The sequence below is a fragment of the Mus musculus genome, chromosome X (genome assembly GCF_000001635.26).
Source record: "Mus musculus strain C57BL/6J chromosome X, GRCm38.p6 C57BL/6J".
NCBI lineage: Eukaryota > Metazoa > Chordata > Mammalia > Rodentia > Muridae > Mus > Mus musculus.
In genome coordinates this window covers 134,322,545-134,344,426 of record NC_000086.7, presented here as the reverse complement: position 1 = coordinate 134,344,426, position 21,882 = coordinate 134,322,545, and the positions used below count along the sequence as shown (strand labels likewise).

Here is a 21,882-nt window from a genome sequence, read left to right as displayed (position 1 = left end):
GTTAAAGTGCTTAAAAACCATCATTAAAAATAAGGGTTAAAAATTAAAGTTACAAAGAACTCTAGCTTTTCCAATCTTTCCACCTCTCTTCAGGGATAGTCCCTCTTAGCTCTACCTTTGATTATGCTTACAATTTTCTAAAATATGAGATTTTAAAAGCACTAATGAATAATGTGGCTGGCAGAAGATAAGAGAATCCAAATAGCCTGAGGAAAAGAAGGTCTAGCAACAGGCCCAGTAATAGTCCGCAACTATTATTGAGGCTATGGAGTGCTCATGAAAAGGGATTTATCAAGTTTGTCCTCTGAAAGACCTAACAAGCAGCTGAAAGAGTCAGATGTAGATATTTGCACCCAACCTATGGACAGAAGCAGCTGACCCCTGTTGTTGAATTAGGGCAGGCTGAACGAAGCTGAAGAGAAGGGCAACCATGTAGGAGGACCAGCAGTCTCAATAAATCTGGACCCCTGAGATCTCTCAAACACTGGACCACCAAACAGACAGCATACACCAGCTGATATGAGGCCCCCAACACACATACAGCAGAGGACTTCCGGGTCTGTGCTCATTCAGAGATGATGCACCTAACTCTCAAGAGACTGGAGGCCCCAGGGAGTCTAGAGGTCAGATTGGGTGGGGGTGGGGACATCCAAGTAGAGACAGGGGGTGAAGAGAAGGTGTGGGATGTGGAACAGTTGGAGGGTGGATGGGGGGAATGGAATATGGAGTGTAAAAAATAAATTAAAAATAAAATTTAAAAGAGAATCCAAATAGGCAGAAAGAATCAAAAACCTGATTATGTAATTATGATTATGATTATGTAATTCCTTGAAAGCATATAAATGGAAATTGAAATTCATTTTTAACTCCAAAGCCCCAATAAATTAGTGTGTAACCAAAATACACCCCAGAAACAAAATCCACCATTAAAGTTGAGTCAACATATAAAAATGCATTATATAAAGTAAATTAAAGTACATAGAAGTCAGAGCTGCAGTATAGGTTCAATATTCCTTTTTGCTAAATTACCTAGTGCCAAGTAACTCAAAAGGGTTGGCTTTCTGGTTTATCTAAATAGTAACTTGGAAATTTTTGACTTTTCTCTCAGGATTATGGGAATAAAATATGAAGAGTAACTAAAATATTTCCAGAAGACTTCTACACAAGATAATTAAGTTGCATGACATAATATTAGATTCCATATGCAAACAGTTTTGTGTAGAACACTTCTGTGGCCGGCCACAGGATTAACTCACAGAGGACTGTCTGTCGTGGGCTGCACATGCGCATCCGTAGAGAGCCAAAGCAGCCAATTCTGCAGTAATTCTTGCAGACTTTGAAGAACACTACACTGAAGAGGGAAAACAAAACAAAACAAAATCATTCAAAGCAAATAGTAGTTAGACCTAAAGGAGACTAGAAGTGGAAGGGACTGTGAAGAGGGCAGTGCCCCACTTAGAACTCAAACAGTTACCACTCCAACATGCTCACTCTCCAAAGCAGAGATGAATGCAAGCTTATGTTGCCAACAAGACTTGTGGCTTAGCCTAGGAACAGAGGTTTCTGAAAACCACACCCCTTTATAACGTCATTTCTATCATCAAATAAACCATCACTCTTGGCCATGCATGGTGGCAGAAATCTGTACTGGCAGCCTTCAGGAGGCAGAGGGAGGGAGCTAAGGCGTTGGAACAGAGTAGTACACGGCACGTTTGATGCCAGCCTGAGCCGCAGAAGACAATTGCAGAGACAAAACCATCCCTATTGTCCTCTCAGAGATCATCTCAAGTTGCTCCCAGTAAGAGCTTTCCACCCTTTTTCTCCGTGGTCTCTAAGCACAAGCTGCCTCCTTTTTTGCTGGTTATATAACGATTACTCTTCTGTAGCTCTGGAAAAGAAACAGTTCTAATCTCCGAGTTCTCAGAATTTTTACTCTGCCTTCCCAGGGCCTCATTTACAATTCCCTAACTATGCTCACTGAGTCCCATTGGGGGCCTGAAAATGAAAAAGTGCTCTCTCTTCTTGCCTCATTTTCTGTTTCCTTTCCTCCTTCCTCCACTCTCAGACAAAAATCGATATAAGGAAAATGAATGGATACATGCGTAGTAGGTCGAATCAAAAGCAACTGCTAACTAGCAACCACCCTAATCCACAGAAATAACAAGTGCCTACACCTCGCCCGAGCGTCCACAGCTAAGCAGCTCTTTAAACTGCTGGCACGGGTGAACAGTTTGAAAAGAACTCAACTGGAACATTAGGAGAGAATTGCGAAAGAATTTTTTTTTTCAAAATTGAGTCGCTGAAAATTTATTAGCTGGGATAACTGGTATTTTCACTTGAATAACAGTATTCATATAGTAGTAAGTTACAAGTAATATAATTAGTAAATTCAAGTTAATGTGATAGGCAATAAAGTAATATGCAATGAATTATGAGAAATACTAACCAGAATAACCTGCTTTTCCTGTAAATGTAGCCAACAGTGAGCCATGTAAGAGGCAAAACATTTGTAAAAGAAGTATTCTATCATCACTGCTCTCAAAAACAAACAAACAAAACAGGTATTCAAGTGGTTCAAGGAGTTTTGTTGGCTTTGGTCACTATTGCACTCCCATGGTTGTGAAAAATAATTAGAGCACCGTGGCTTGCATCCCTAATCCTAATGCCTGGAAAACTGAGGCAAGAAGACAGATTCAGGTTAAAGGTTCTCCTGAGTCCCATAGCTGGACCCTGTTTCAACCTCACATCCCTAACTCCCAAAAACGAGTATATTTATGAAATATACTAACATAAGCATTATGTTCAAAACTCTGGCAATGCATTGTGATAAAATGATCTTTACATTCTAAGAGCCTGGAAGTTTGACTGGATTTCACAGCCGGCGTTAATACCATACCTTGAGGTCACTTAAGACCGCTAGCTACTGTCTATCTGACCTGTTTGTTTAACCTGCCTTTGGGAGAACAATGTAACAACCTGTTTACCTTGTATTTCCCATGGAATCAGCTTTGCAAACCTAAGCTAGAGCATAGCTGTCATCTTAAATTATGAATTTTTCTATGCCCCTGACCCAGAACAATGCTTGTGTATTATTTGTTCAAAGCAGCAAATATAGAGGTTGAAAACGACCTTCTAAAATGAATATCCACCATAATTATTGAACACAGCACTTATGGATATCAGTTGATATAAACAATAACATTTGTAGTTCTGTTTTATTGCCGGGGCCAATTAGGGTCAGTTGGAAGCAGTGGCTTAATCCCTTCTAAAACTCTGTTAAAAGTTTTGGAAAAGTATCATGCCCGTGCTAGTGGGTAACTGATTCCAGGAGGAAGGGCTCTTACTTCTTCAATGTGATTCTGATGCGTTGGTGATGCGGAATTAATAACAATGCATTTAACCCAGGCACAAAAGCATAAATACAAAACTCCAAGTACAGCTGGGTTTGCTCATTGTTCATATGCACTTGACATGTTTCTCATGATATCATTTGCTGCTTACTAGTGTAAAAAGTTCAGAACAATTTTGTGTGGCCAAGCTTTCAAACCGGAAAGCTCTATGCATTTTAAATTCCATAATACAATATAGTTCCAAAGTCAAAGCAGGGGTAATGTGTGGTAAGACATACCTGTACTATCAAGAGCCAGAAGGACTGCTGCTATTCTAGCCTTGGCTATGGAACAAGTTCCAGGCAAGTCTAAGCTATAATACCTAGCAAACCCTTGTACTGAAAGGAAGGAAGAAGAAAGGAAGGAAGGAAGGAAGGGAGGGAGGAGAGGGCAGGTAAAATTCCATGTCATGATACATGCACTGTGGTGTGCATGAACACACACAAACACACACACATACACACACACACAAACTACTGTTACAAAATTACAAATGAGAAGAAAACAGATCACTGCCAGAATTCCAGTTTGGGATTATATAACATCATTTAACCAGTTAACAGAAGTATGTTCTTTCCTGAGTATGAGTCAGATGTGGTGTTTGTTTGTTTGTTTGTCTGTTTACCTTGAAATAAATACTTGATGTAAAGAAGAGAGGTGCTAGATGATCAGAAAGAAGTGGCTTCACCTCTAGGAAATAGAAAATAAAAGAGGATTCAAAAATCTTTAACTTTCTTATATTACATTGAATCAAATAAGTTCAAATTGTGGTGGTTTCAATAAAAATGTCCCCCATAAGCTGAGGCTTAAATGCTTGGTCCCCAAATGGTGGCACTATTCAAGTAGGTTTAGAAATCTTTATGTCAGTGGAGGTGGGCTTTAAGGCTTCAAAACCTAGTGCCATTCTTAGTCCACTTAATCTCTGTCTCATCCTGTGCTTTATGATGCAAGCGCTTAGATCCCTGGCCCTATCTTCATGCCTGCTGTCATGAATTCTAACGCTTAGGAACTGTAAAGCAAAATCAATCGAGGTTGTCTCAGGCATGGTGTTAAATCACAGCAGAAGGAAAGTAACAGGGTACATACCAGAGAAGCTACTGAATGGAATCCAGGCCAGAAGCTGAAGGTACTGTGACCGACAAGAGGAGCCATCCCAGAGAGGCAGGCTTTTATACAGGAATGCCTCACAGGAGTAAAATCCCTCCTGAAATACACGAGGATCTTAAAACCTTGTATAGAATCACAAAGCCTCTAACAACCATTTTACTTTGTGCTACAGTTGTTTCAGATGCACGAAGGCGTCTAGATAATGTCGATACAAGAGTTCCAGCTTTAAGTGCAACTCGGAGATCCCCAGGACAAAATTACACCTGCTAGGACATATGTCATGCTCGAAAACGTTTGTAGCTATAAAGAACATAAATCCTGGGCCGGAGGTGCTCAGCCGGGGTGCTTGCCGAACGTCCAGAACCACCTAAACTGGATGTGCTCATGCACGCCTGTAACCCCAACATTCAAGGTGTTCTGATCCATTCTCAGCTGCTTATTAAAGTCAAGGCCAGCCTGGGCTAATGAGGCCCCGTCAAAGGATTAATTAATTAACTAAAAAGAATACAAGCCATGGGCTGAGGATATGGAGCAGTAGTAGAATAAGGGCTCACCTAGCACGCACAAGGCCCTTGGTTGGATTGCAAGTCCTTGCCCCAACCTCCCCAAAATGAATACAACTAGTAACCCTATAAGATCTATAGGCCTGGATAATTCAATTAATTGAATGCATCAAATAATTCATTTCCTTAAAATTATAAAAATTTCCATTGCATCTAAAAATTTAAACTTATTCCCTCTTCAAATGTAATCATACAGAAATAAATGTCAGTCCAACTTGGCTCTCTAAATTTTAATTTGAACAAATATTATTTTTAAAAGATGCCAAGAATAAGGAAAATTAGTAAATAAAAATAAAACTTGATGACAGCAGGTACCGGGGCTTCAGGTACGGTGCAGTTGGTAGGCCGCTGGCTTAGTATGATCAATGCCCTTGGTGTGACCCCGATACTGCAAAATGTCAGGTCTGTGTCTGTGATACGTAAAACTGTATCTCCAAGAAAGAAGAATGTCGCGTACTTACAAGCGACAGCCAAATAAATCTTAGGAAAGATGGAATCACTAGAAAGCAAACTGAATCTTACTTGTAAGAAGCACTGTACCCTGATGACCAGGTCCAGAAAGTTTATAAATTCCTTTTCTTGTTCATAATTATTTATATTATACCACACACATTCTAGAGAAGAAATCATAAATATAAGCATCTGGTCAGACAATAATTAAAATGATACAGAATAAATGTATGACTACTCTCTAGTGACAGAGAAATGACAAATTGAAAAGTTGTAAGATTCGAATAAGCTGGCTATGACCCTGTAGATCTCAACAGGGATTTGGAAGCGACAGTCAGCAAACATGGTAACATAGGGGAAAGCTTATAGGAAAAACACTCGAAAAGTTCCCTTACAATGAGCAATATCAGCTTCATGTCACAGAAATCCAAGGGACTATAAATACATGGTTGAAAATCGATAGGGGGAGTTGAATGTAGGCTACAGGTAGGAGGACGTTACCAATTCAAATTGGAATTACTTGTATCAAATCTCCTGTAAGACTCTCAATCAAAGGAACAATCATCAGAGACTAAAACTGATTGCAAAGATGTCAACAGTCAAACGTGGCTTATCCAAGAAATAAACACTTGTGATAGCAAAATTCCTAGAGAAAAATGGCAAAAAAGGGGTCAGGCTTCACTAGGGCACGCATGAAAGCCTCTCTGCTGTCGCGTCCTTTAGCTCTTTAATTAAAAAAAAATTGCTAATCCCCAATGTGCTGTTAGGCAGGACTTGATTTGGTACGCATGGCCATGCTGGTTAGTCACCAGAAAGAATCAAGTCCATTATACAATAAAAAGCTAATATTCTGTCTTGCAAATTGACTTTCTCTCAGTTGGCTTACTACTGATCTACTCACTCTTGCCAGCTCCTAGGAATGCAAAGAACGATGCTGAGATTAAGACCAGTCATGTGCTCAATTCTGATGCTCATACAGCAGTGTGTACTTAATACCACTCCTTTTTTCTTGTCTTTAAATCATAACACGACAAGTATGCATGTTCAGGATATATGATTACTAGAAAAGTGATTATACCATTTCTATAAATATATAAAATATTAAATTCTAGAATTTTTAATTTATCATAAGAAAGCTGTTTACTATCTTCTTCGATTCTAATTTACCCGATACTTTAGAGCATCAATTCTTACCTTCTTGTAATGCTTGACTCAACCAATAAGAGATCCTCAGTAAGATTGACTCATCTTTGACACAATTAATATAGTGAAGTAGCAGAGGGCTGTTTAGCACTGAGCACATCTGAGAAGGGAGCTGTAAAGATGAAACAAGTTACCAGTTAGGATAGGAAATGTATGCTACAGTGAGAAGTGAAACAGTAGATAGGAAACACACAACAAAAATAAAGGGTCTGGGGTCTGGGATAAGGCTCAGCGTAGAGTCGTTCCCTAGCATGTGTGAGGCTGAGTTCAGTGCCAAGTACTGAAAAGAGAGGCTCTCCAGATCAAACAGAAAATCCCATCAGCACCTGCACCAGTCACATACCTCTAAACAATGGATGCTCTCTAAAAGCTGAGGGAAACGTTGAAGCTGTTCTAGTGGAAGTGATCTTTCACTGCTGAGATAATCAAACAGACTCGCCGTCTTCTCTCCATATTCTTTGTTAGCAGAATTTAGTGCTGGTATAACTGAGTGAGAATTCCATTTCTTAAGGAGAAAAGATAGTCCAACAATTTATCAATGTACCAAAAAAGACAGATTAAAAAAGGTAAAATCAAGTCAGAAATGGTGGTAGACGCTCTTAATCCCAACAGTCAGAAATAGTGGTGTACTCTTTTAATCCCAACAGTCAGAAATGGTGGTAAACTCTAATCCCAACAGTCAGAAATGGTGGTAAACTCTAATCCCAACAGTCAGAAATGGCGGTAAACTCTAATCCCAACAGTCAGAAATGGTGGTAAACTCTAATCCCAACAGTCAGAAATGGCGGTACACTCTCTTAATCCCAACACAGGAGGCAGAAGCCAAGTCTAGTCAACATAGCAAGTTTCAGGCCATCCAGGCTACATTTAGAAAAATACAATCTCAAAAATAAATAGGTAAAAAGTAAATAAATCTGTAAAATCGGTTATTAAGATGTTACATTTAATGGGAGTCTGGATGTGGTTTGCATAGAATACTAGATTATCAAAATCTATTTAAATATCTATGACCACCGCCACCTGGATGCTTACTATTTTTGAAGCCACAAGTCCTTTGGTACTTTAGATTACTTACCCTCTTTAGAGAACGGCCCGTAGTTGGGCGTAATGGAAGGTTTAGAGGTTCTGGAAAAGCTCCCTGGTTCCTTAGCCTCACAGCAAGGGAAGCTGAAGTCCACAGATTTTTTGAATTATTGAAAAAGATCTATAAATTTAGGTAAAGAAAAGAGGATTAGGTACTCATGAATCAGAGCAATTAAGTCTAAAATTATTAACTGAATGCATATTGATTATGAAATTTTATATTCTTATAAATCCATTTAATGTTTTAGTTCAAATCTTTAAATTAACTTCATGAAAAACAATGCATTTTGCCAAAGTTGTGGTGCAAATCTGTAGTCCCAGCATTTGGGAAACCAAGAAAGGAAGATGAGTTAGAGGCCAGCCTGAGGTTCCACACCACAACCGTTTCCCAAACAAAGCAAAATAAACAAAAATGTGTTCGGATCTCTGTAGGACTTCTCCCTCAGTAATCCCTTACCTTCTTCCTTACAGGCAAAGATACAGAAATCAAAGTAGGAGCGAAGAACTTATACAGCGACAACAAAGCCTGGAGGTGGGGCTGCATTCCCTGAAATAAAGTAAGAATTTTTCATTTTTCAACTCAGTGGCCAAATGCAAACTTAGAGCTTATGTTAAACAAAAGGTAACAGTAAGCCAAGTCTAAACCTTTAGAGTCCAATTTTACAATGTGGCAGAACTGTAAGAAGAAGCTAAAGAAAGCATGGCATGGTGGCAAGCGTCTCCCAACAATCAGCAAACACAAGTGGGAACTCCGTGGGTTCAGAACCAGCCTGGTCTATATAGGCAGCACCAAGTTTGAAAAGGTCATGTGTGGTGCTATGCAGAGCCAGGCAGATCCTAGGGGTGACTTGCCCAGCAGCTCACTTGCCAGCCAGCCTAGCCTACTTGACAAGTTTGACTAGTGAAGAGGTCCTATCTCAAAAAAGGGGAGATAGGGACTGATAAGATGGCTCAGTGGGTAAAGACAACTGCCTGATGCCATGAGTTCACTCCTGGACCTGAACGGTAGAAAGAGAAAACCAACTATAGCAAGTTGTCCTCTGACCTCCATAGGCATGCCATGGCACACGCACACACGTGCACACGTGCACACGCACACACACAGAGACAAAGACTGACTTCACAATTTAAGCAGTCATTGCTGCTGGATGCCTACATTTAATACAGCAGATTACAAAAAAAAAAGCATATAACTTAAAATCTAAGCAAGTAACCAAGTCTTTTTAAGACATTAAAATTTTGCTGAATTGAATACTATACAAAGTAAGACAGCAAATAACAGAAACACAGTAGTCCTAAAAATCATGGGGATGTATTACAAGAAATGAATTGCGAGTGAGTTCGTGACTGCGTGAACATCCTTCTCGTTAGTTCTTTATCAATTTAACACAAGCTAAAGACTTGTGTTAAAGACTGAGAAGAGAAAAATCGCAATTGAGAAAATGCCTCCAGCGCTAACTAGCACTGATTGTTCTTCCAGAGGACCCAAGTTTGATTTCCAGCATGACAGTTCACAACTATAAGTAACTCCAGTGCGGGGGGGGGGGGGGGGGGCGCACGGACGGGACTCCGGGGACTCTGCCACCTTTTCAGGTCTCCAGGGCACTCCATGAGCATTGTGCAGATATACATACTGGCAGAACATCTATATACATAAGTAATTTTTAAAAATTAGTTTTTAAAGGAAATGTCTCTATCAGACTGCCTGTAGGCAAGTCTATAGGACATTCTCTTGATTAATGATCGCTGTAGGAAGGGCCACCATACTATGGGCAGAGTCATCCTGGATTGTATAAGAAAGTAGGCTAAGAAAGCCATGGGAACAAGCCAGTAGTAGGCCATATTGTTCCATGGCCTCTGCTTCAGTTCCTACCCTAATTTTCCCTCAATATGGACTATATAAACTGTAAGCTAATAAACTTTCTGTGGGAAGTTTCTTTTGGTCATGGTGTTTTATCACAGCAATAGAAGGGAAACTAGGATACTCATAGAATCTACTTAACCTTACATGGGATGGCCTATTGCTAAATAATTAGGCTCTATGGTACACACCGCTGTATATGGTCAACTAAAACATGAGATGGAACATGACTTTATTCCACTCACAGACACTCATGTAACCCAGACTGGCTTCAAACTTGCTATGTAGCTGAAAATGACCTTAAACTGCTGATTCGTCTGTCTCTACTTCCCAAATGCTAGGATTACAGGTATACGCATAATGTCCACTTTTAAGTGGTTCTAGGATTTGAACTCAGAGCTTTGTGCATACTAAGTAAGCACTCTATCAACTAAGCTATACCTCCGCTCAAAACTTATTAAATTTTTATTCTTAACCTTTTATTTTTATTAACATCATATGTACATATAATATTAATTGGATTTAATATCATTATTCAGCATTAACAGCTTAATACAGCTTGCATTTTTCATTGCATTGTTGACTATTGCAATAACCCTACCTCCCTGTATTCCTCTAATATAGTCTTTCAATTGATATTAATAGTCCATATTAACAGGGACACTTTTTAACAACTACATGTGATATTAGTCTTTGTGTCTGGCTCCTTTTGTTCATCCTTAATGTCTTCTAGTTTCATCCAATTTGCTGCAATAAGATTTCATTCCTCTTTATGGCTGAACATAGTCCATTTTACATATTTAAAATGTCCTTTTTATTCAGTCCTTTATAGACAAGTACCTCAGCTGATTGTATCTTACCACGATAAGTGCCACAATAAGTAAAGGAATACAGGGACCACTTTGCTACAGGGACTTCATTTGCTTGCCATGTGAACCTAGAACACTACATTGGATGGTGGCTCTATTTTTAGGGTTTTTTTGGGGGGGCAGGATTCCATATGCTCTTCATAATGGCTGTACTAATTTAAGTTCCACCAATAATAAATGAGTTTCTTTTTTTTTTTTTCAACTAAAAATAGATCTGACTTCAGATCAGCTATACCACTCACGGGCATATACCCAAAGGAAGCTAAATCAGGTATCAGACACACACTTGCACATACATGTTTATTGTTGCACTATTCACAGTAGCAAAAATATATAACTAAGCGGCTATAGAGACACTCAGGGGCTACTCACATGGAAGTTAACAGCTGTTTGTTAACTCCAATTCTAGGGTCTGCTGCCCTCTTCTGGCCTCTGTAGGCACTGCATGCATGTGGTATACACACACATACAGGAAAACATATAAAATAAATACATTTTACATTTTTTTAAAAATATTGAACTAAGATGTTAATAAAGGTCAATTGATAAAGAAAATGTGACAAACATGCACAATGGCATTTTATTCACCCATAAAGAAGAAAATTTATATCATTTGAAAATGGATGAACTAGAGCTCATGATGAATGAAATAAGTCAGACTAAGAGAAATGTCATGTTTTTGCTTCTGTGAAGAATCTAGAATTAAATATAAATATATCAGCCAGCCACAATATTATCTGCCCGTACTCCCGGCACTGGAGAGGCAGAGGCAGGAAAACTGGCAAAAGTTTAAGGCCAGCCAGGTCTACAGAGCACATTTCAAGAGAACTAGGTCTTCATGGAAAGACCCAGGCTCAAAAAGATAAAGGTATGGTGTGGTGTGGTGTGTATGTGTGTACATATATACACACATATTAAATGTCACATATATGCATGATGTAAAATTAAAATGAAGCCTATGAAGGGGACAAATGTGTAAAATAAGGGGAAAAGAGAGTTAATTTGAGGAAGAAGACAAACAAAATATTCCATGCTTCTCTAATATATAGAATGTGTAGAAGAACTCTCTATGCATGGACATATATGTGTATATGCATACGGATATGACATGAAATCACCAGTAATGGAGAAAATAAAAAGAGCAATAGTACAATGATATAGTAAAATACCATAACCAAACCCCTTATTTTGTATAGTAACTTTAAAAATTAATTATAAAAGTTCCAAAAGGGCTGGGAAGAAAATAGATAAAAAAAAAAAGTATTTCCTGCAAAGTTGGAAAATCTGAGTTTGCATCTCAGACCCACATGGTGGAAGGAGAGAACTGAGGGAAATGACTCTTGTGTCTTCTGACCTCCACATGTGAGCTATGGCATGTAGCGCCCACGTGTGTACATCTACACCCACCCCATACAAATAACTAAATAAATAAATATAGAAGAAATGTGATTTTTAAAGAATTTCAAACAAATGAGCAAAACCAGTCCCCATTATTCACACGAGCAATTGATTTGTGGGTGGGAAGGGTTGATAATAGTCATTCCAACTTTGATGAGACACTATCTTTTAGTAGTGATATGTATTTCCCTATGGCTAATGATACTGGACATTTTTCACATATTTGTTGATTATTTATAACTAAACTGTTTAGAAAACAACAATGGGCCACTTTAGTCAATGCTGAAAACATCTCTGGCACCTGTAAACTCACTACTGTATTTAAGCTGGGCTTGTTTTCTTTTTAAATAGAAGCTCATTATGTAGCCCAAGTAGCCCTTCTGCCTCTGCTTCCTACGTGTTGGGAAAACAGGCATGGGATGTTTTGCCAGAAATATATATTTATGGAATTAGACAAAAGTTCAGCATAGGGACTGCCTTATAAGCAGAAATGACCTGAGTTCCATCTCAGAACTAAAACATTCAAGAACCGAGGCTGGGGGACGGGGGAAGCATATGTGTGAAATCACCCCGCTGAGGAGGGGGAGACAGACAGATCCCCGCGACTCTCTGACCAACCAGCCTAACCTATGCGGTCAATTTCAGGACAAAAAAAAAAAAAAAAAAAAAAAAAACTGTCTCAAAAACTGCAGGCAGCATTTGAAAAATGATACATTATGTTGTCCTCTGTCCTGTACATACACCACCCCCCCCCCCAACGTACATACACAAACAAACACACAGCCCTTCCAGTCTGTGCCTTCTGCCAGGGAAGCTCATCAGCTTGTCTGCCCATCTGAAGGCCTCCCAGGCAATCTGCTGTAGCCAGGGCCACAGGTCTCCCAGGAAACCTGCAGCAACCCAGGGACACAGGAGGCAGGCTCCAGACAGAGACACCCAGGTCAGTTAACACCAGAAATAACCAGATGGTGAGAGGTAAGCACAAGACCATAAGCAACAAAAGCCAATATACTTTGGCACCATCAAAACCCAGTTCTCCCACCACAGCAAGCTCTGGATACACCAAGACACTTGAAAATCAGGAAGCTGACTTAAAATCTTATCTCATGAAGATAATAGAGTCCTTTAAGGAGGATATAAAAAAAAAAACTCACTGAAAGAAATACAGGAAAACAAGGTAGAAGCTCTTAAAGAGGAAACAAATAAATCCCTTAAAGAAATACAGGAAAACATAATCAAACCGGTGAAAGAATTGAACAAATCGGTCCAAGACCTAAAAGTGGAAGTAGAAACAATAAAGAAAGCACAAATGGAGGCAAACCTGGAAATGGAAAACCTAGGAAAGAGATCAGGAGATACACATGCAAGCATCAACAACAGAATACAAAGAGATAGAAGAGAGAATCTCAGGTATAGAAGATACCATAGAAAACATTGACACAACAATCAAAGAAAATGCAAAAAGCAAAAAGCTCTAACCCAAACCATCCAGGAAATCCAGGACACAATGAGAAGACCAAACCTAAAGATAACAAGTATAGAAGAAGAAGATTTCCAACTTAAAGGGCCAGTAAATATCAACAAAATTATAGAAGAAAACTTCCCTAACCTAAAGAAAGGCATGCCCATAGACATAAATGCCTACAGAACTCCAAATAGATTGGACCAAAAATGAAATTCCTCCAGTCACATAATAATCAAAACTCCAAATGCATAAAACAAAGAAAGAATATTAAAAGCAGTAAGGGAAAAAGGTCAAGTAACAAATAAAGGCAAGCCTATCAGAATTACACCTAACTTCTCCCCAGAGACTATGAAAGCCAGAAGATCCTGGGCAGATATAATAGAAACCCTAAGAGAACACAAATGCCAGCCCAGACTACTGTACCCAGCAAAACTCTCAATTATAGACAGAGAGATAAAAATATTCCAAGACAAAAATCAGATTTAAACAATATCTATCCACCAATCCAGCCCTACAGAGGATTCTAGAAGGAAAATTCCAACAGAAGGAGGGTACCTACACCAAAGAAAACACAAGATATTAATTATCTCACAACAAAACCAAAAGGAGAATCATATGCACATAATGCCACCTACAACAACAAAGATAACAGAAACTAACAATCATCTGTCTTTAATATCTCTCAATATTAACAGACTCAATTCCCCTATAAAAAGACATAGGCTAACAGACTGGATACACAAACAGGATCCAGCCTTTTGCTGTATACGAGAAACACACCACAATAACAAAGACAAACACTATCTCAGAGTAAAAGGATGGAAAAGAGTCTTCCAAGCAAATGATTCCAAGAAACAAGTGGGGATCGTCATCCTAATATCCAATTAAAGAGATTTTCAGCTAAAAGTTATTCAGAGAAATGGGGAAGGACACTTCATATTCATCAAAGGAAAAATCCACCGAGATGAACTCTCAATTCCAAACATCTATGCCCCAAATGCAAGGGCACACACATTCATAAAAGAAACTACTAAAGCTCAAAACGCATATAGAACCCCACACAATAATAGTGAGAAACTTCAACACCCTGCTCTCTCCAATGAACAAGTCAATGAAACAGAAACTAAACAGAGACACAGTGAAACTAATAGAGGTTACCAGGACAGGTATTACTCTAAAACAAAATACTACACCTTCTTCTCAGCACCTCAGGGTACCTTCTCCAAAATTGACCATATAATTGGACACAAAATAAAACTCAACAGATTCAAGTATATTGAATTAATCCCATGTATTCTATCTGACCACCATGGACTGAGGCTGGTCTTCACCACCACCACCACCAAGAACAACAGAAAGCCCACACACACATGGAAGCTGAACAACTATCTACTCAATGATAAGTTGATCAGGGAAGAAATAAAGAAAGAAACTAAAGACTTCCTGGCATTCTATGAAAATGATGACATACCATACCCAAACTTATGGGACACAATGAAAGCAGTCCTAAGAGGAAAATTCACAGCACTAAGTGCCCTCTTAAAGAAACTGGAGAGATTTTACACTAGCAACCTAACAGCACATCCAGAAACTCTAGAACAAAAAGAAGCAAACACACCCAAGAGGAGCAAAGGGCAGTAAATAATCAAATTCAGGGCCAAAAATCAACCAAATAGAAACAAAGAGAACTATACAAAGAATCAACAAAATTAAAAGCTGGTTCTTTGAGAGAAACAAGAAGATAGATAAACCCTTAAGGCAGACTAATTAGAGGGCACAGAGACAGTATCCAAATTGACAAAATCAGAAATGAAAGGGCAGCTATAACAACAGAAACCAAGAAAATTCAAAAAATCATCAGATCCTACTACAAAAGCCTATACTCAACAAAACTGGAAAATCTGAAAGAAATGGAAGATTTTCTAGGTAGATACCAGGTACCAAAGTTAAATCAGGATCAGATAAACCATCTAAACAGTCTCATAAACCTAAAAGTTTCCCAACCAAAAAAAAAAAAAAAAAAAAAAAAAAGCCCAGGACCAGAGAGGTTTAGTGCAGAATTCTATCAGACCTTCAAAGAAGACCTAATACCAATATTCTTCAAACTATTCCACACAATAGAAACAGAAGGAACACTACCTAATTTGTTCTATGAAGTGATATTTATGCTGATCTTTACACCACATAAAGACCTAACAAAGAATAAACTTCAGACCAATTTCACTTATAAATATCAATGCAAAAATACTCAATCTAATTCTCACAAACTGAATCCAAGAACACATTAAAACCATCATTCACCATAATCAAGTAGGCTTCATCCCAGGGATGAAAGATTGATTCAATATATGAAAATCCATTAACATAATCTACTATATAAAAACTCAAAGAAAAAAAATCACATGATTATTTCATTAGATAACGAAAAAGCATTTGACAACATATGACACCCCTTCACATTAAACGTATTGGAGAGATCAAGTATTCAAAGCCCATACCTAAACATAATAAAAGCAATATACAATAAACCAACAGCCAACATCAAATTAAATGGACAGAAACAAGAAGCAATCCCACTAAAATCAGGTAGTAGACAAGGCTGCCCACTCTCTCCCTATCTATTTAATATAGTACTCAAAGTGCTAGCTAGAGCAATTCAACAACAAAAGGAGATCTAGGGGATACACATTGGCAAAGAGGAGGACAAGGTATCACTATTTGCAGATGATATGATAGTATACATAAGCAATCCCAAATATTCTACCAGAGAACTTCTACAGCTGAAAAACAACTTCAGCAAAGTGGCTGGATAAATATTAACTCAAACAGATCAGCAGCCTTCCTTTATACAAATGATAAATGGGCTGAAAACGAAAATAGGTAAATAACACCCTTCACAATAGTCACAAATAATATAAAATAGCTTGTTGTGACTCTAACCAAACAAGTGAAAGATCTGTATGACAAGAACTTCAAGTATCTCAAGAAAGAAATTGAAGAAGTCCTCAGAAAATGGAGAGATCTCACATGCTCATGAATTGGTAGGATTAACATAGTAAAATGGCCATCCTACCAAAAGCAATCTACAGATTTAATGTAATCCCTATCAAAATTCCAACACACATCTCCACAGACATGCAAAGAGAAATTCCCAATTTCATATGGAAAAAAAACCAGGATAGTGAAAACAATTCTTAACAATAAAAGAACTCCTGGGGGAATCACCATTCCTGACCTCAAGCTGTATTACAGAGCAATAGTGATAAAAACTGCATGGTACTGGCATAGAGACAGACAGGTCAATCAATGAAATAGAACTGAAGATCAAGAAATAAACCCATACACTTATGCACACTTGATATTTGAGAAAGAAGCCCAAAATATGCAATGAAAAAGAGAAAGTTTCTTCAGTAAATGGTGGTGATCTAACTGGCAATCTGTATGTAGAAAAATAAAAATAGATCCATATTTGTCACGTTGCACAAAGCTCAAGTACAAGTGGATCAAGGACCTCAAAGCCAGATATAATGAATCTAATAGAAGAGAAATTGGGAAAGATCCACCAATTCATTGGAACAAAGTGGGTGGTAGTGGTGGTGGTGGTAATTTCCTAAACAGAACTCCAATGGCTCAGGCTTTAAGATCAAGAATTGATAAATGGGACCTCATGAAGCTGGAAAACTTCTGAAAGGCAAAGGACATAGTCAATAAGACAAATTGGCAACCGACAGATTAGGAAAATATCTTCACTAATGGCACATCTGATAGAGAGCTAATACCCAAAATATATAAAGAACTTAAGAAACAAACCTCCAAAAACCCAAACAACCCAAGCAAAAACTAGGGCACAGAGTTAAACAGAGAATTCACAACAGAGGAATCTTGGATGGCTGAGAAGCAATTAAAGAAATATTCAAAGTCCTTAGTCATCAGGGAAATGTAAATCGAAATGACCGTGAGATACCTACCATGGTACACCAATCAGAATGGCTAAGATCAAAACCTCAGATGACTGCACATGTTGGAGAGGATGTGGAGAAAGAGGAAAACTGCTCCATTGTTGGTGAGATTGCAAGCTGGTACAGCCACTCTGGAAATCAATCTGGAGATTCCTCAGAAAATTGGAAATAGATCTACCTGAAGACCCAGCTATACCACTCTTGGGCATATACCCAAAAGATGCCCCTCCAGGCCACAGGGGCACATGCTCCAAAATGTTCATAGTGGCCTGGCCTTGTTTGTGATAGCCAGAAGCTGAAAACAACCCAGATGTCCCATGACAGAAGAATGGATACAGAAAATGTGGCTCATTTACACAATGGAGTACTACACTCAGCTATTAAGAACAAGGACAACCTGAGTTTTGCAGGCAAATGGATGGAACTAGAAAATATCATCCTGAGTGTGGCATCACAGAATCAGGACGTGCATGGTATGTACTCACTAATAAGTGGATATTAGCCCAAAAAAAAAAAAGTAGAGAATAACTAAGAAATAATCTATAGAACTCAAGAAGGTTAACAAGCAGAAGGGCCTAAGTAAGGATGCTTCAATCCCACTTGGGAAAGAGAAGAAAGCAATCACAGGAGGAAGAGGGATGGAGGGACCTGGGTGGGAGGGGGGGGGGAAGCAGAACATGATTAGGTATTGGGGGAAGAGACAGGAAGAGCAGCCTTGAGGGCCAGCAGAATGAATGGAAATATGAAACCTAGTGGAGTGGGAGGTGGGGAGACCCTCCAGAATGTACTAGAGACCTGGGAGGTCAGAGACTCTCAGGACTCAAAGGGAGGGACCTTAGATGAAATGCCCAACAGTGGGGAGAGGGAAATCATAGAGCCCACCTCCAGTAGAAAGACAGGTGTTGTTGATTCTTTGTTGCCAGCCCACAGTCAAAAATTATGAGCTAAAATTGTTCCTGTCTAAAAGAACTGCAGGGACAAAAATGGAGAAGAGCCTGAGGGAAAGAAGGTCCAGTGACAGGCCCAAAGTGGCATCCAGCTCAAGCGGAGGCCCCAAGGCCTGACATGATTACTGATGCTATGGTGTGCTTACAAACAGTAGCCTAGCATGGCTGTCCTCTAGAGGGCCAACAAGCAGCTGAAAGAGTCAGATGCAGATATTTGCACCCAACCAATGGACAGAAGCTGCTGACCCCGGTGGTTGAATTATGGAAAGGCTGGAAGAAGCTGAGGAGGAGGGGGCCCCATAGGAAGACGAGCAGTCTCAACTAACATGGACCCCTGAGATCACTTAGACACTGAGCCACCAACCAGGCAGCATACAGGAGCTGGTTCAAGGCCCTGACACATATACAACAGAGGACTGCCTGGTCTGACCTCAGTGGGAGAAGCCCCTTGAGGCTCCAGGGAGTGGTGAGGCCTAGTACGGAGTGGGTAGGGGGGAACATCCTCTTTAAGACAGTGGGGAGGAGAAACCAGATGAGGAACTGTGAGGGCAGACCAGGAAAGGGGCAATGACTGGACTGTAAAGAAATAAAAGTAATAAAAAACCCTAAACACACACCTATACATACACACAGACATTATATTTCTGCACAACACTTTTTTTTTAAAAGAACACATAGCGCAGACACCTTCAGGACTTACCGCATGGTTAACTGAACTCATCTTTTTGATAAAAATTAACATTGTGTAGTGGAGGTTAAACCAAGGCCTCATGCATGGTAGGCAGGAACTCTGAACACTTCTCTTTTTTTTTTTTTTTCTAAGCACTGACATTCACTCTCAGCTTTGATTATGTTTTTCATTTTGTTGGCTGAGTTCTCCAGGAAGTGAGTTCCTTCAAGCTAATGACTCACCACTGGGCTTTGTGTCTCCAAAGCTTAGCTCAACACCTAGCACAAAGCACAAATGGATTCTCCAGGGTATTTGCTGCACTCACCATTTTGGCCTGGAGATCGAGCAATTTTCTCACACGAAATGGTTTGACTAGAAAACAGAGAGAAAAGTGGTGCTCAGCAATTGCTTCAGCAAAAGAAGTCAGTTATACTTAATCACCATGTGAGTCATATAATTTCTCACAACACACTCAAAATATGAATACCTCTTCAGTCAAGCCACTGTACAGATACTCTTAGATAAAAGTACTAAAAAACCAATTTTCAGAAAAGGAGTGTTGTCACACAACTATAGTTTTAATAGTTCTTTAAGTTTATAAAGGATGAAGCCAATGCTGGGTTCTGTAATTGAACTGGGGTGAAAACACTTACCATTCTCCCTTTTGGTCAGTAAATATAACAAATGGCAAACGTACGGGCACTGTTAAAATGAAATAAAAAAATGAAAACTGACAATGTTAGTTTGAATAAAATAACATACCATAGCCTCCTCAAATGTCAATCATATGCTAAGTAAAAGAATTTTAGGCCTTCACTGAACAATAATTTCCTTATCAAAAATGCTGGATACCAGTGATTACATGAACTGAGACATTTCAAGGCACTTAATGAAAAAGCTGAAGGATGGTCTAGACACAGAGTTCACTGGTGAGTTATACATACTGTTGTTTACAGATAGCTTACTTAAAAGCAAGTTTCCACAATGATTTTAATGTGTGTTTGACTATGGCTTGTTGCATGAAGCAAGACATTTTCCACTTTTCATCTTCATGAGTTATAGGCCCGAATATAGGTATGAATGCATGCATTCTTGCATGTGCACACTTGGAGATCAGATTTGAATTGTTAAATGCTTTCAATTTCAGACTTTCTGACTATGTGTGCTCAAACCTGTATGGGACAGTGATTTTCATTTTTGAGAAAACTGCTTCAACTGGTGACAAGATAAGTGAGAATTATTGTCTTGCCTTTTATGTATGACTACTTGCCTACATATATATACGTACACCACATGTCCACCTGGTGCCATTGAAGGCCAGAAGAGAACATTGGATCCTCTGGAACCGGAGTTACAGACAGCTGTGAGCCATCCTGTGGTTGCTGGAAACTAAACCAGATGTGCAGCTTGGCCTTCATGTGGGTCCCTGAAACAACTGGAGCAGGAGCTGTCCCAAAAGCTATTTCTTAACCATGGGATATGTTCTTCTAGCTGGGTTGCCTTGTCTGGATTCAGTGGGAGAGGATGCACCTAGCCTAGCAGAGACTTGAAGTGCCAAGGTTGGAGGCTACTCAGGGGGCCCCATCCACTCAGAGGAGAAGGGGAAGGGGACAGGAGGAAAGATTGTAGGAGGGGATGACCAGAAGGGGCGGGGGGCAGTGAGTGGGATGTAAAGTGAATAGGTAAAACAATAATAAAATAAAATGGAAGTTATATATAAGAAACAAAGAGGGCTGGTGAGATGGCTCAGTGGGTTAGAGCACCCGACTGCTCTTCCGAAGGTCCAGAGTTCAAATCCCAGCAACCACATGGTGGCTCACAACCATCCGTAACGAGATCTGACTCCCTCTTCTGGTGTGTCTGAAGACAGCTACAATGTACTTACATATAATAAATAAATAAATCTTTAAAAAAAAAAAAATAAAAAAAAAAAAAGAAACAAAGAGTATTCTGGTAATTGAAAACAAAGTTACATGTAAAAGTACATTAAAATATTTTAATGTTGCTTCAAAAATAGAGAAACTTAAGTAATAGTGTAGAAAAATACTAAGGAATTATATAGCCATATAAATTGTTGTTTAAATATATAAAATGCTATGAAAAAAAGAGTTGCCTTGGTCATGGTGTCTCTTCACACAATAGAAACCCTACCTAAGACACTAAGATACAAAATTAAAACTTTTATCCTTGGGGCTAGAGTGATGGCTCAGAGGCTACAAGCACTTGTTCTTCCAAAGGATTCCAGTTTGATTTCCAGCACACAACAAAGTGGCTCAAAATCATCTGTAACTCTAGTTCCAAGAGACCTAATGCCCACTCTGACTTTCTTGGGTTCCTGTCTGCAGAAGGTGCGAAGATATACACTCAGGTGCACACAAATACACATAAGTACATTTTTGAAACTTTTGTCCTGGTTTCCCACTTTAAAGCATTTTATTCTATTTTATACTATTTAAAAGATCATTTTCAGTGATGCCTCATTTTCCATGGAATAGACAGAATTCTTTTGTGTGCAGGGCTCTGCACACATTAAGTAGAAGCTGTCTCTGAGTTCTAACGCCAGCCAATTATACCATAAATTTAAGCAACAACTTGTCTACAATCTGGCAAATAGGACCCACTCAATACAATTTTTATTAAGTTGCTGGATGACCGATCTTCTTCATTTTAAGTGTCCATCTGTTCACTTGTTAGAGGGTTTACCTAGCATGCATAAAGCCCTGGGTTTACAAACAGGTCTGCTGGTTTAGATCTATAATCCTGGCACTCTGGTGGTAGAAATAAGATCAGAAGTTTAAGACAGTCCTCGGGTACATAGCAAGTAGGAAGCCAGTATGAGATACTTTAAACCCTGACACAGACAGATGCATAGATGGATGGATGGATGGATGGATGGATGGATGGATGGATGATGGATG

The 21,882-nt window shown here is 39.1% G+C and overlaps 1 protein-coding gene across 4 annotated transcripts in view; it reads right to left on the bottom strand.

Moving 5' to 3' along the window:
* Cenpi (centromere protein I) overlaps positions 1–21,882 on the bottom strand; it is a 55,021-nt gene that overhangs the window by 18,678 nt on the left and 14,461 nt on the right. For 3 of the 4 annotated variants that reach the window (NM_145924.3, NM_001305631.1, XM_017318340.1), the window contains 10 exons: positions 19,618–19,666; positions 19,290–19,336; positions 8,253–8,342; positions 7,788–7,916; positions 7,056–7,217; positions 6,704–6,824; positions 5,582–5,673; positions 4,476–4,593; positions 4,015–4,079; positions 1,257–1,351 (listed from right to left, as the gene is read on the bottom strand). In NM_145924.3, coding sequence (NP_666036.1) covers positions 1,257–1,351; positions 4,015–4,079; positions 4,476–4,593; positions 5,582–5,673; positions 6,704–6,824; positions 7,056–7,217; positions 7,788–7,916; positions 8,253–8,342; positions 19,290–19,336; positions 19,618–19,666 — 968 coding nt within the window. Of the gene's footprint in view, positions 1–1,256; positions 1,352–4,014; positions 4,080–4,475; positions 4,594–5,581; positions 5,674–6,703; positions 6,825–7,055; positions 7,218–7,787; positions 7,917–8,252; positions 8,343–19,289; positions 19,337–19,617; positions 19,667–21,882 lie in introns of those variants that run through there. The other variant, XM_006528477.2, reaches the window with a different exon arrangement.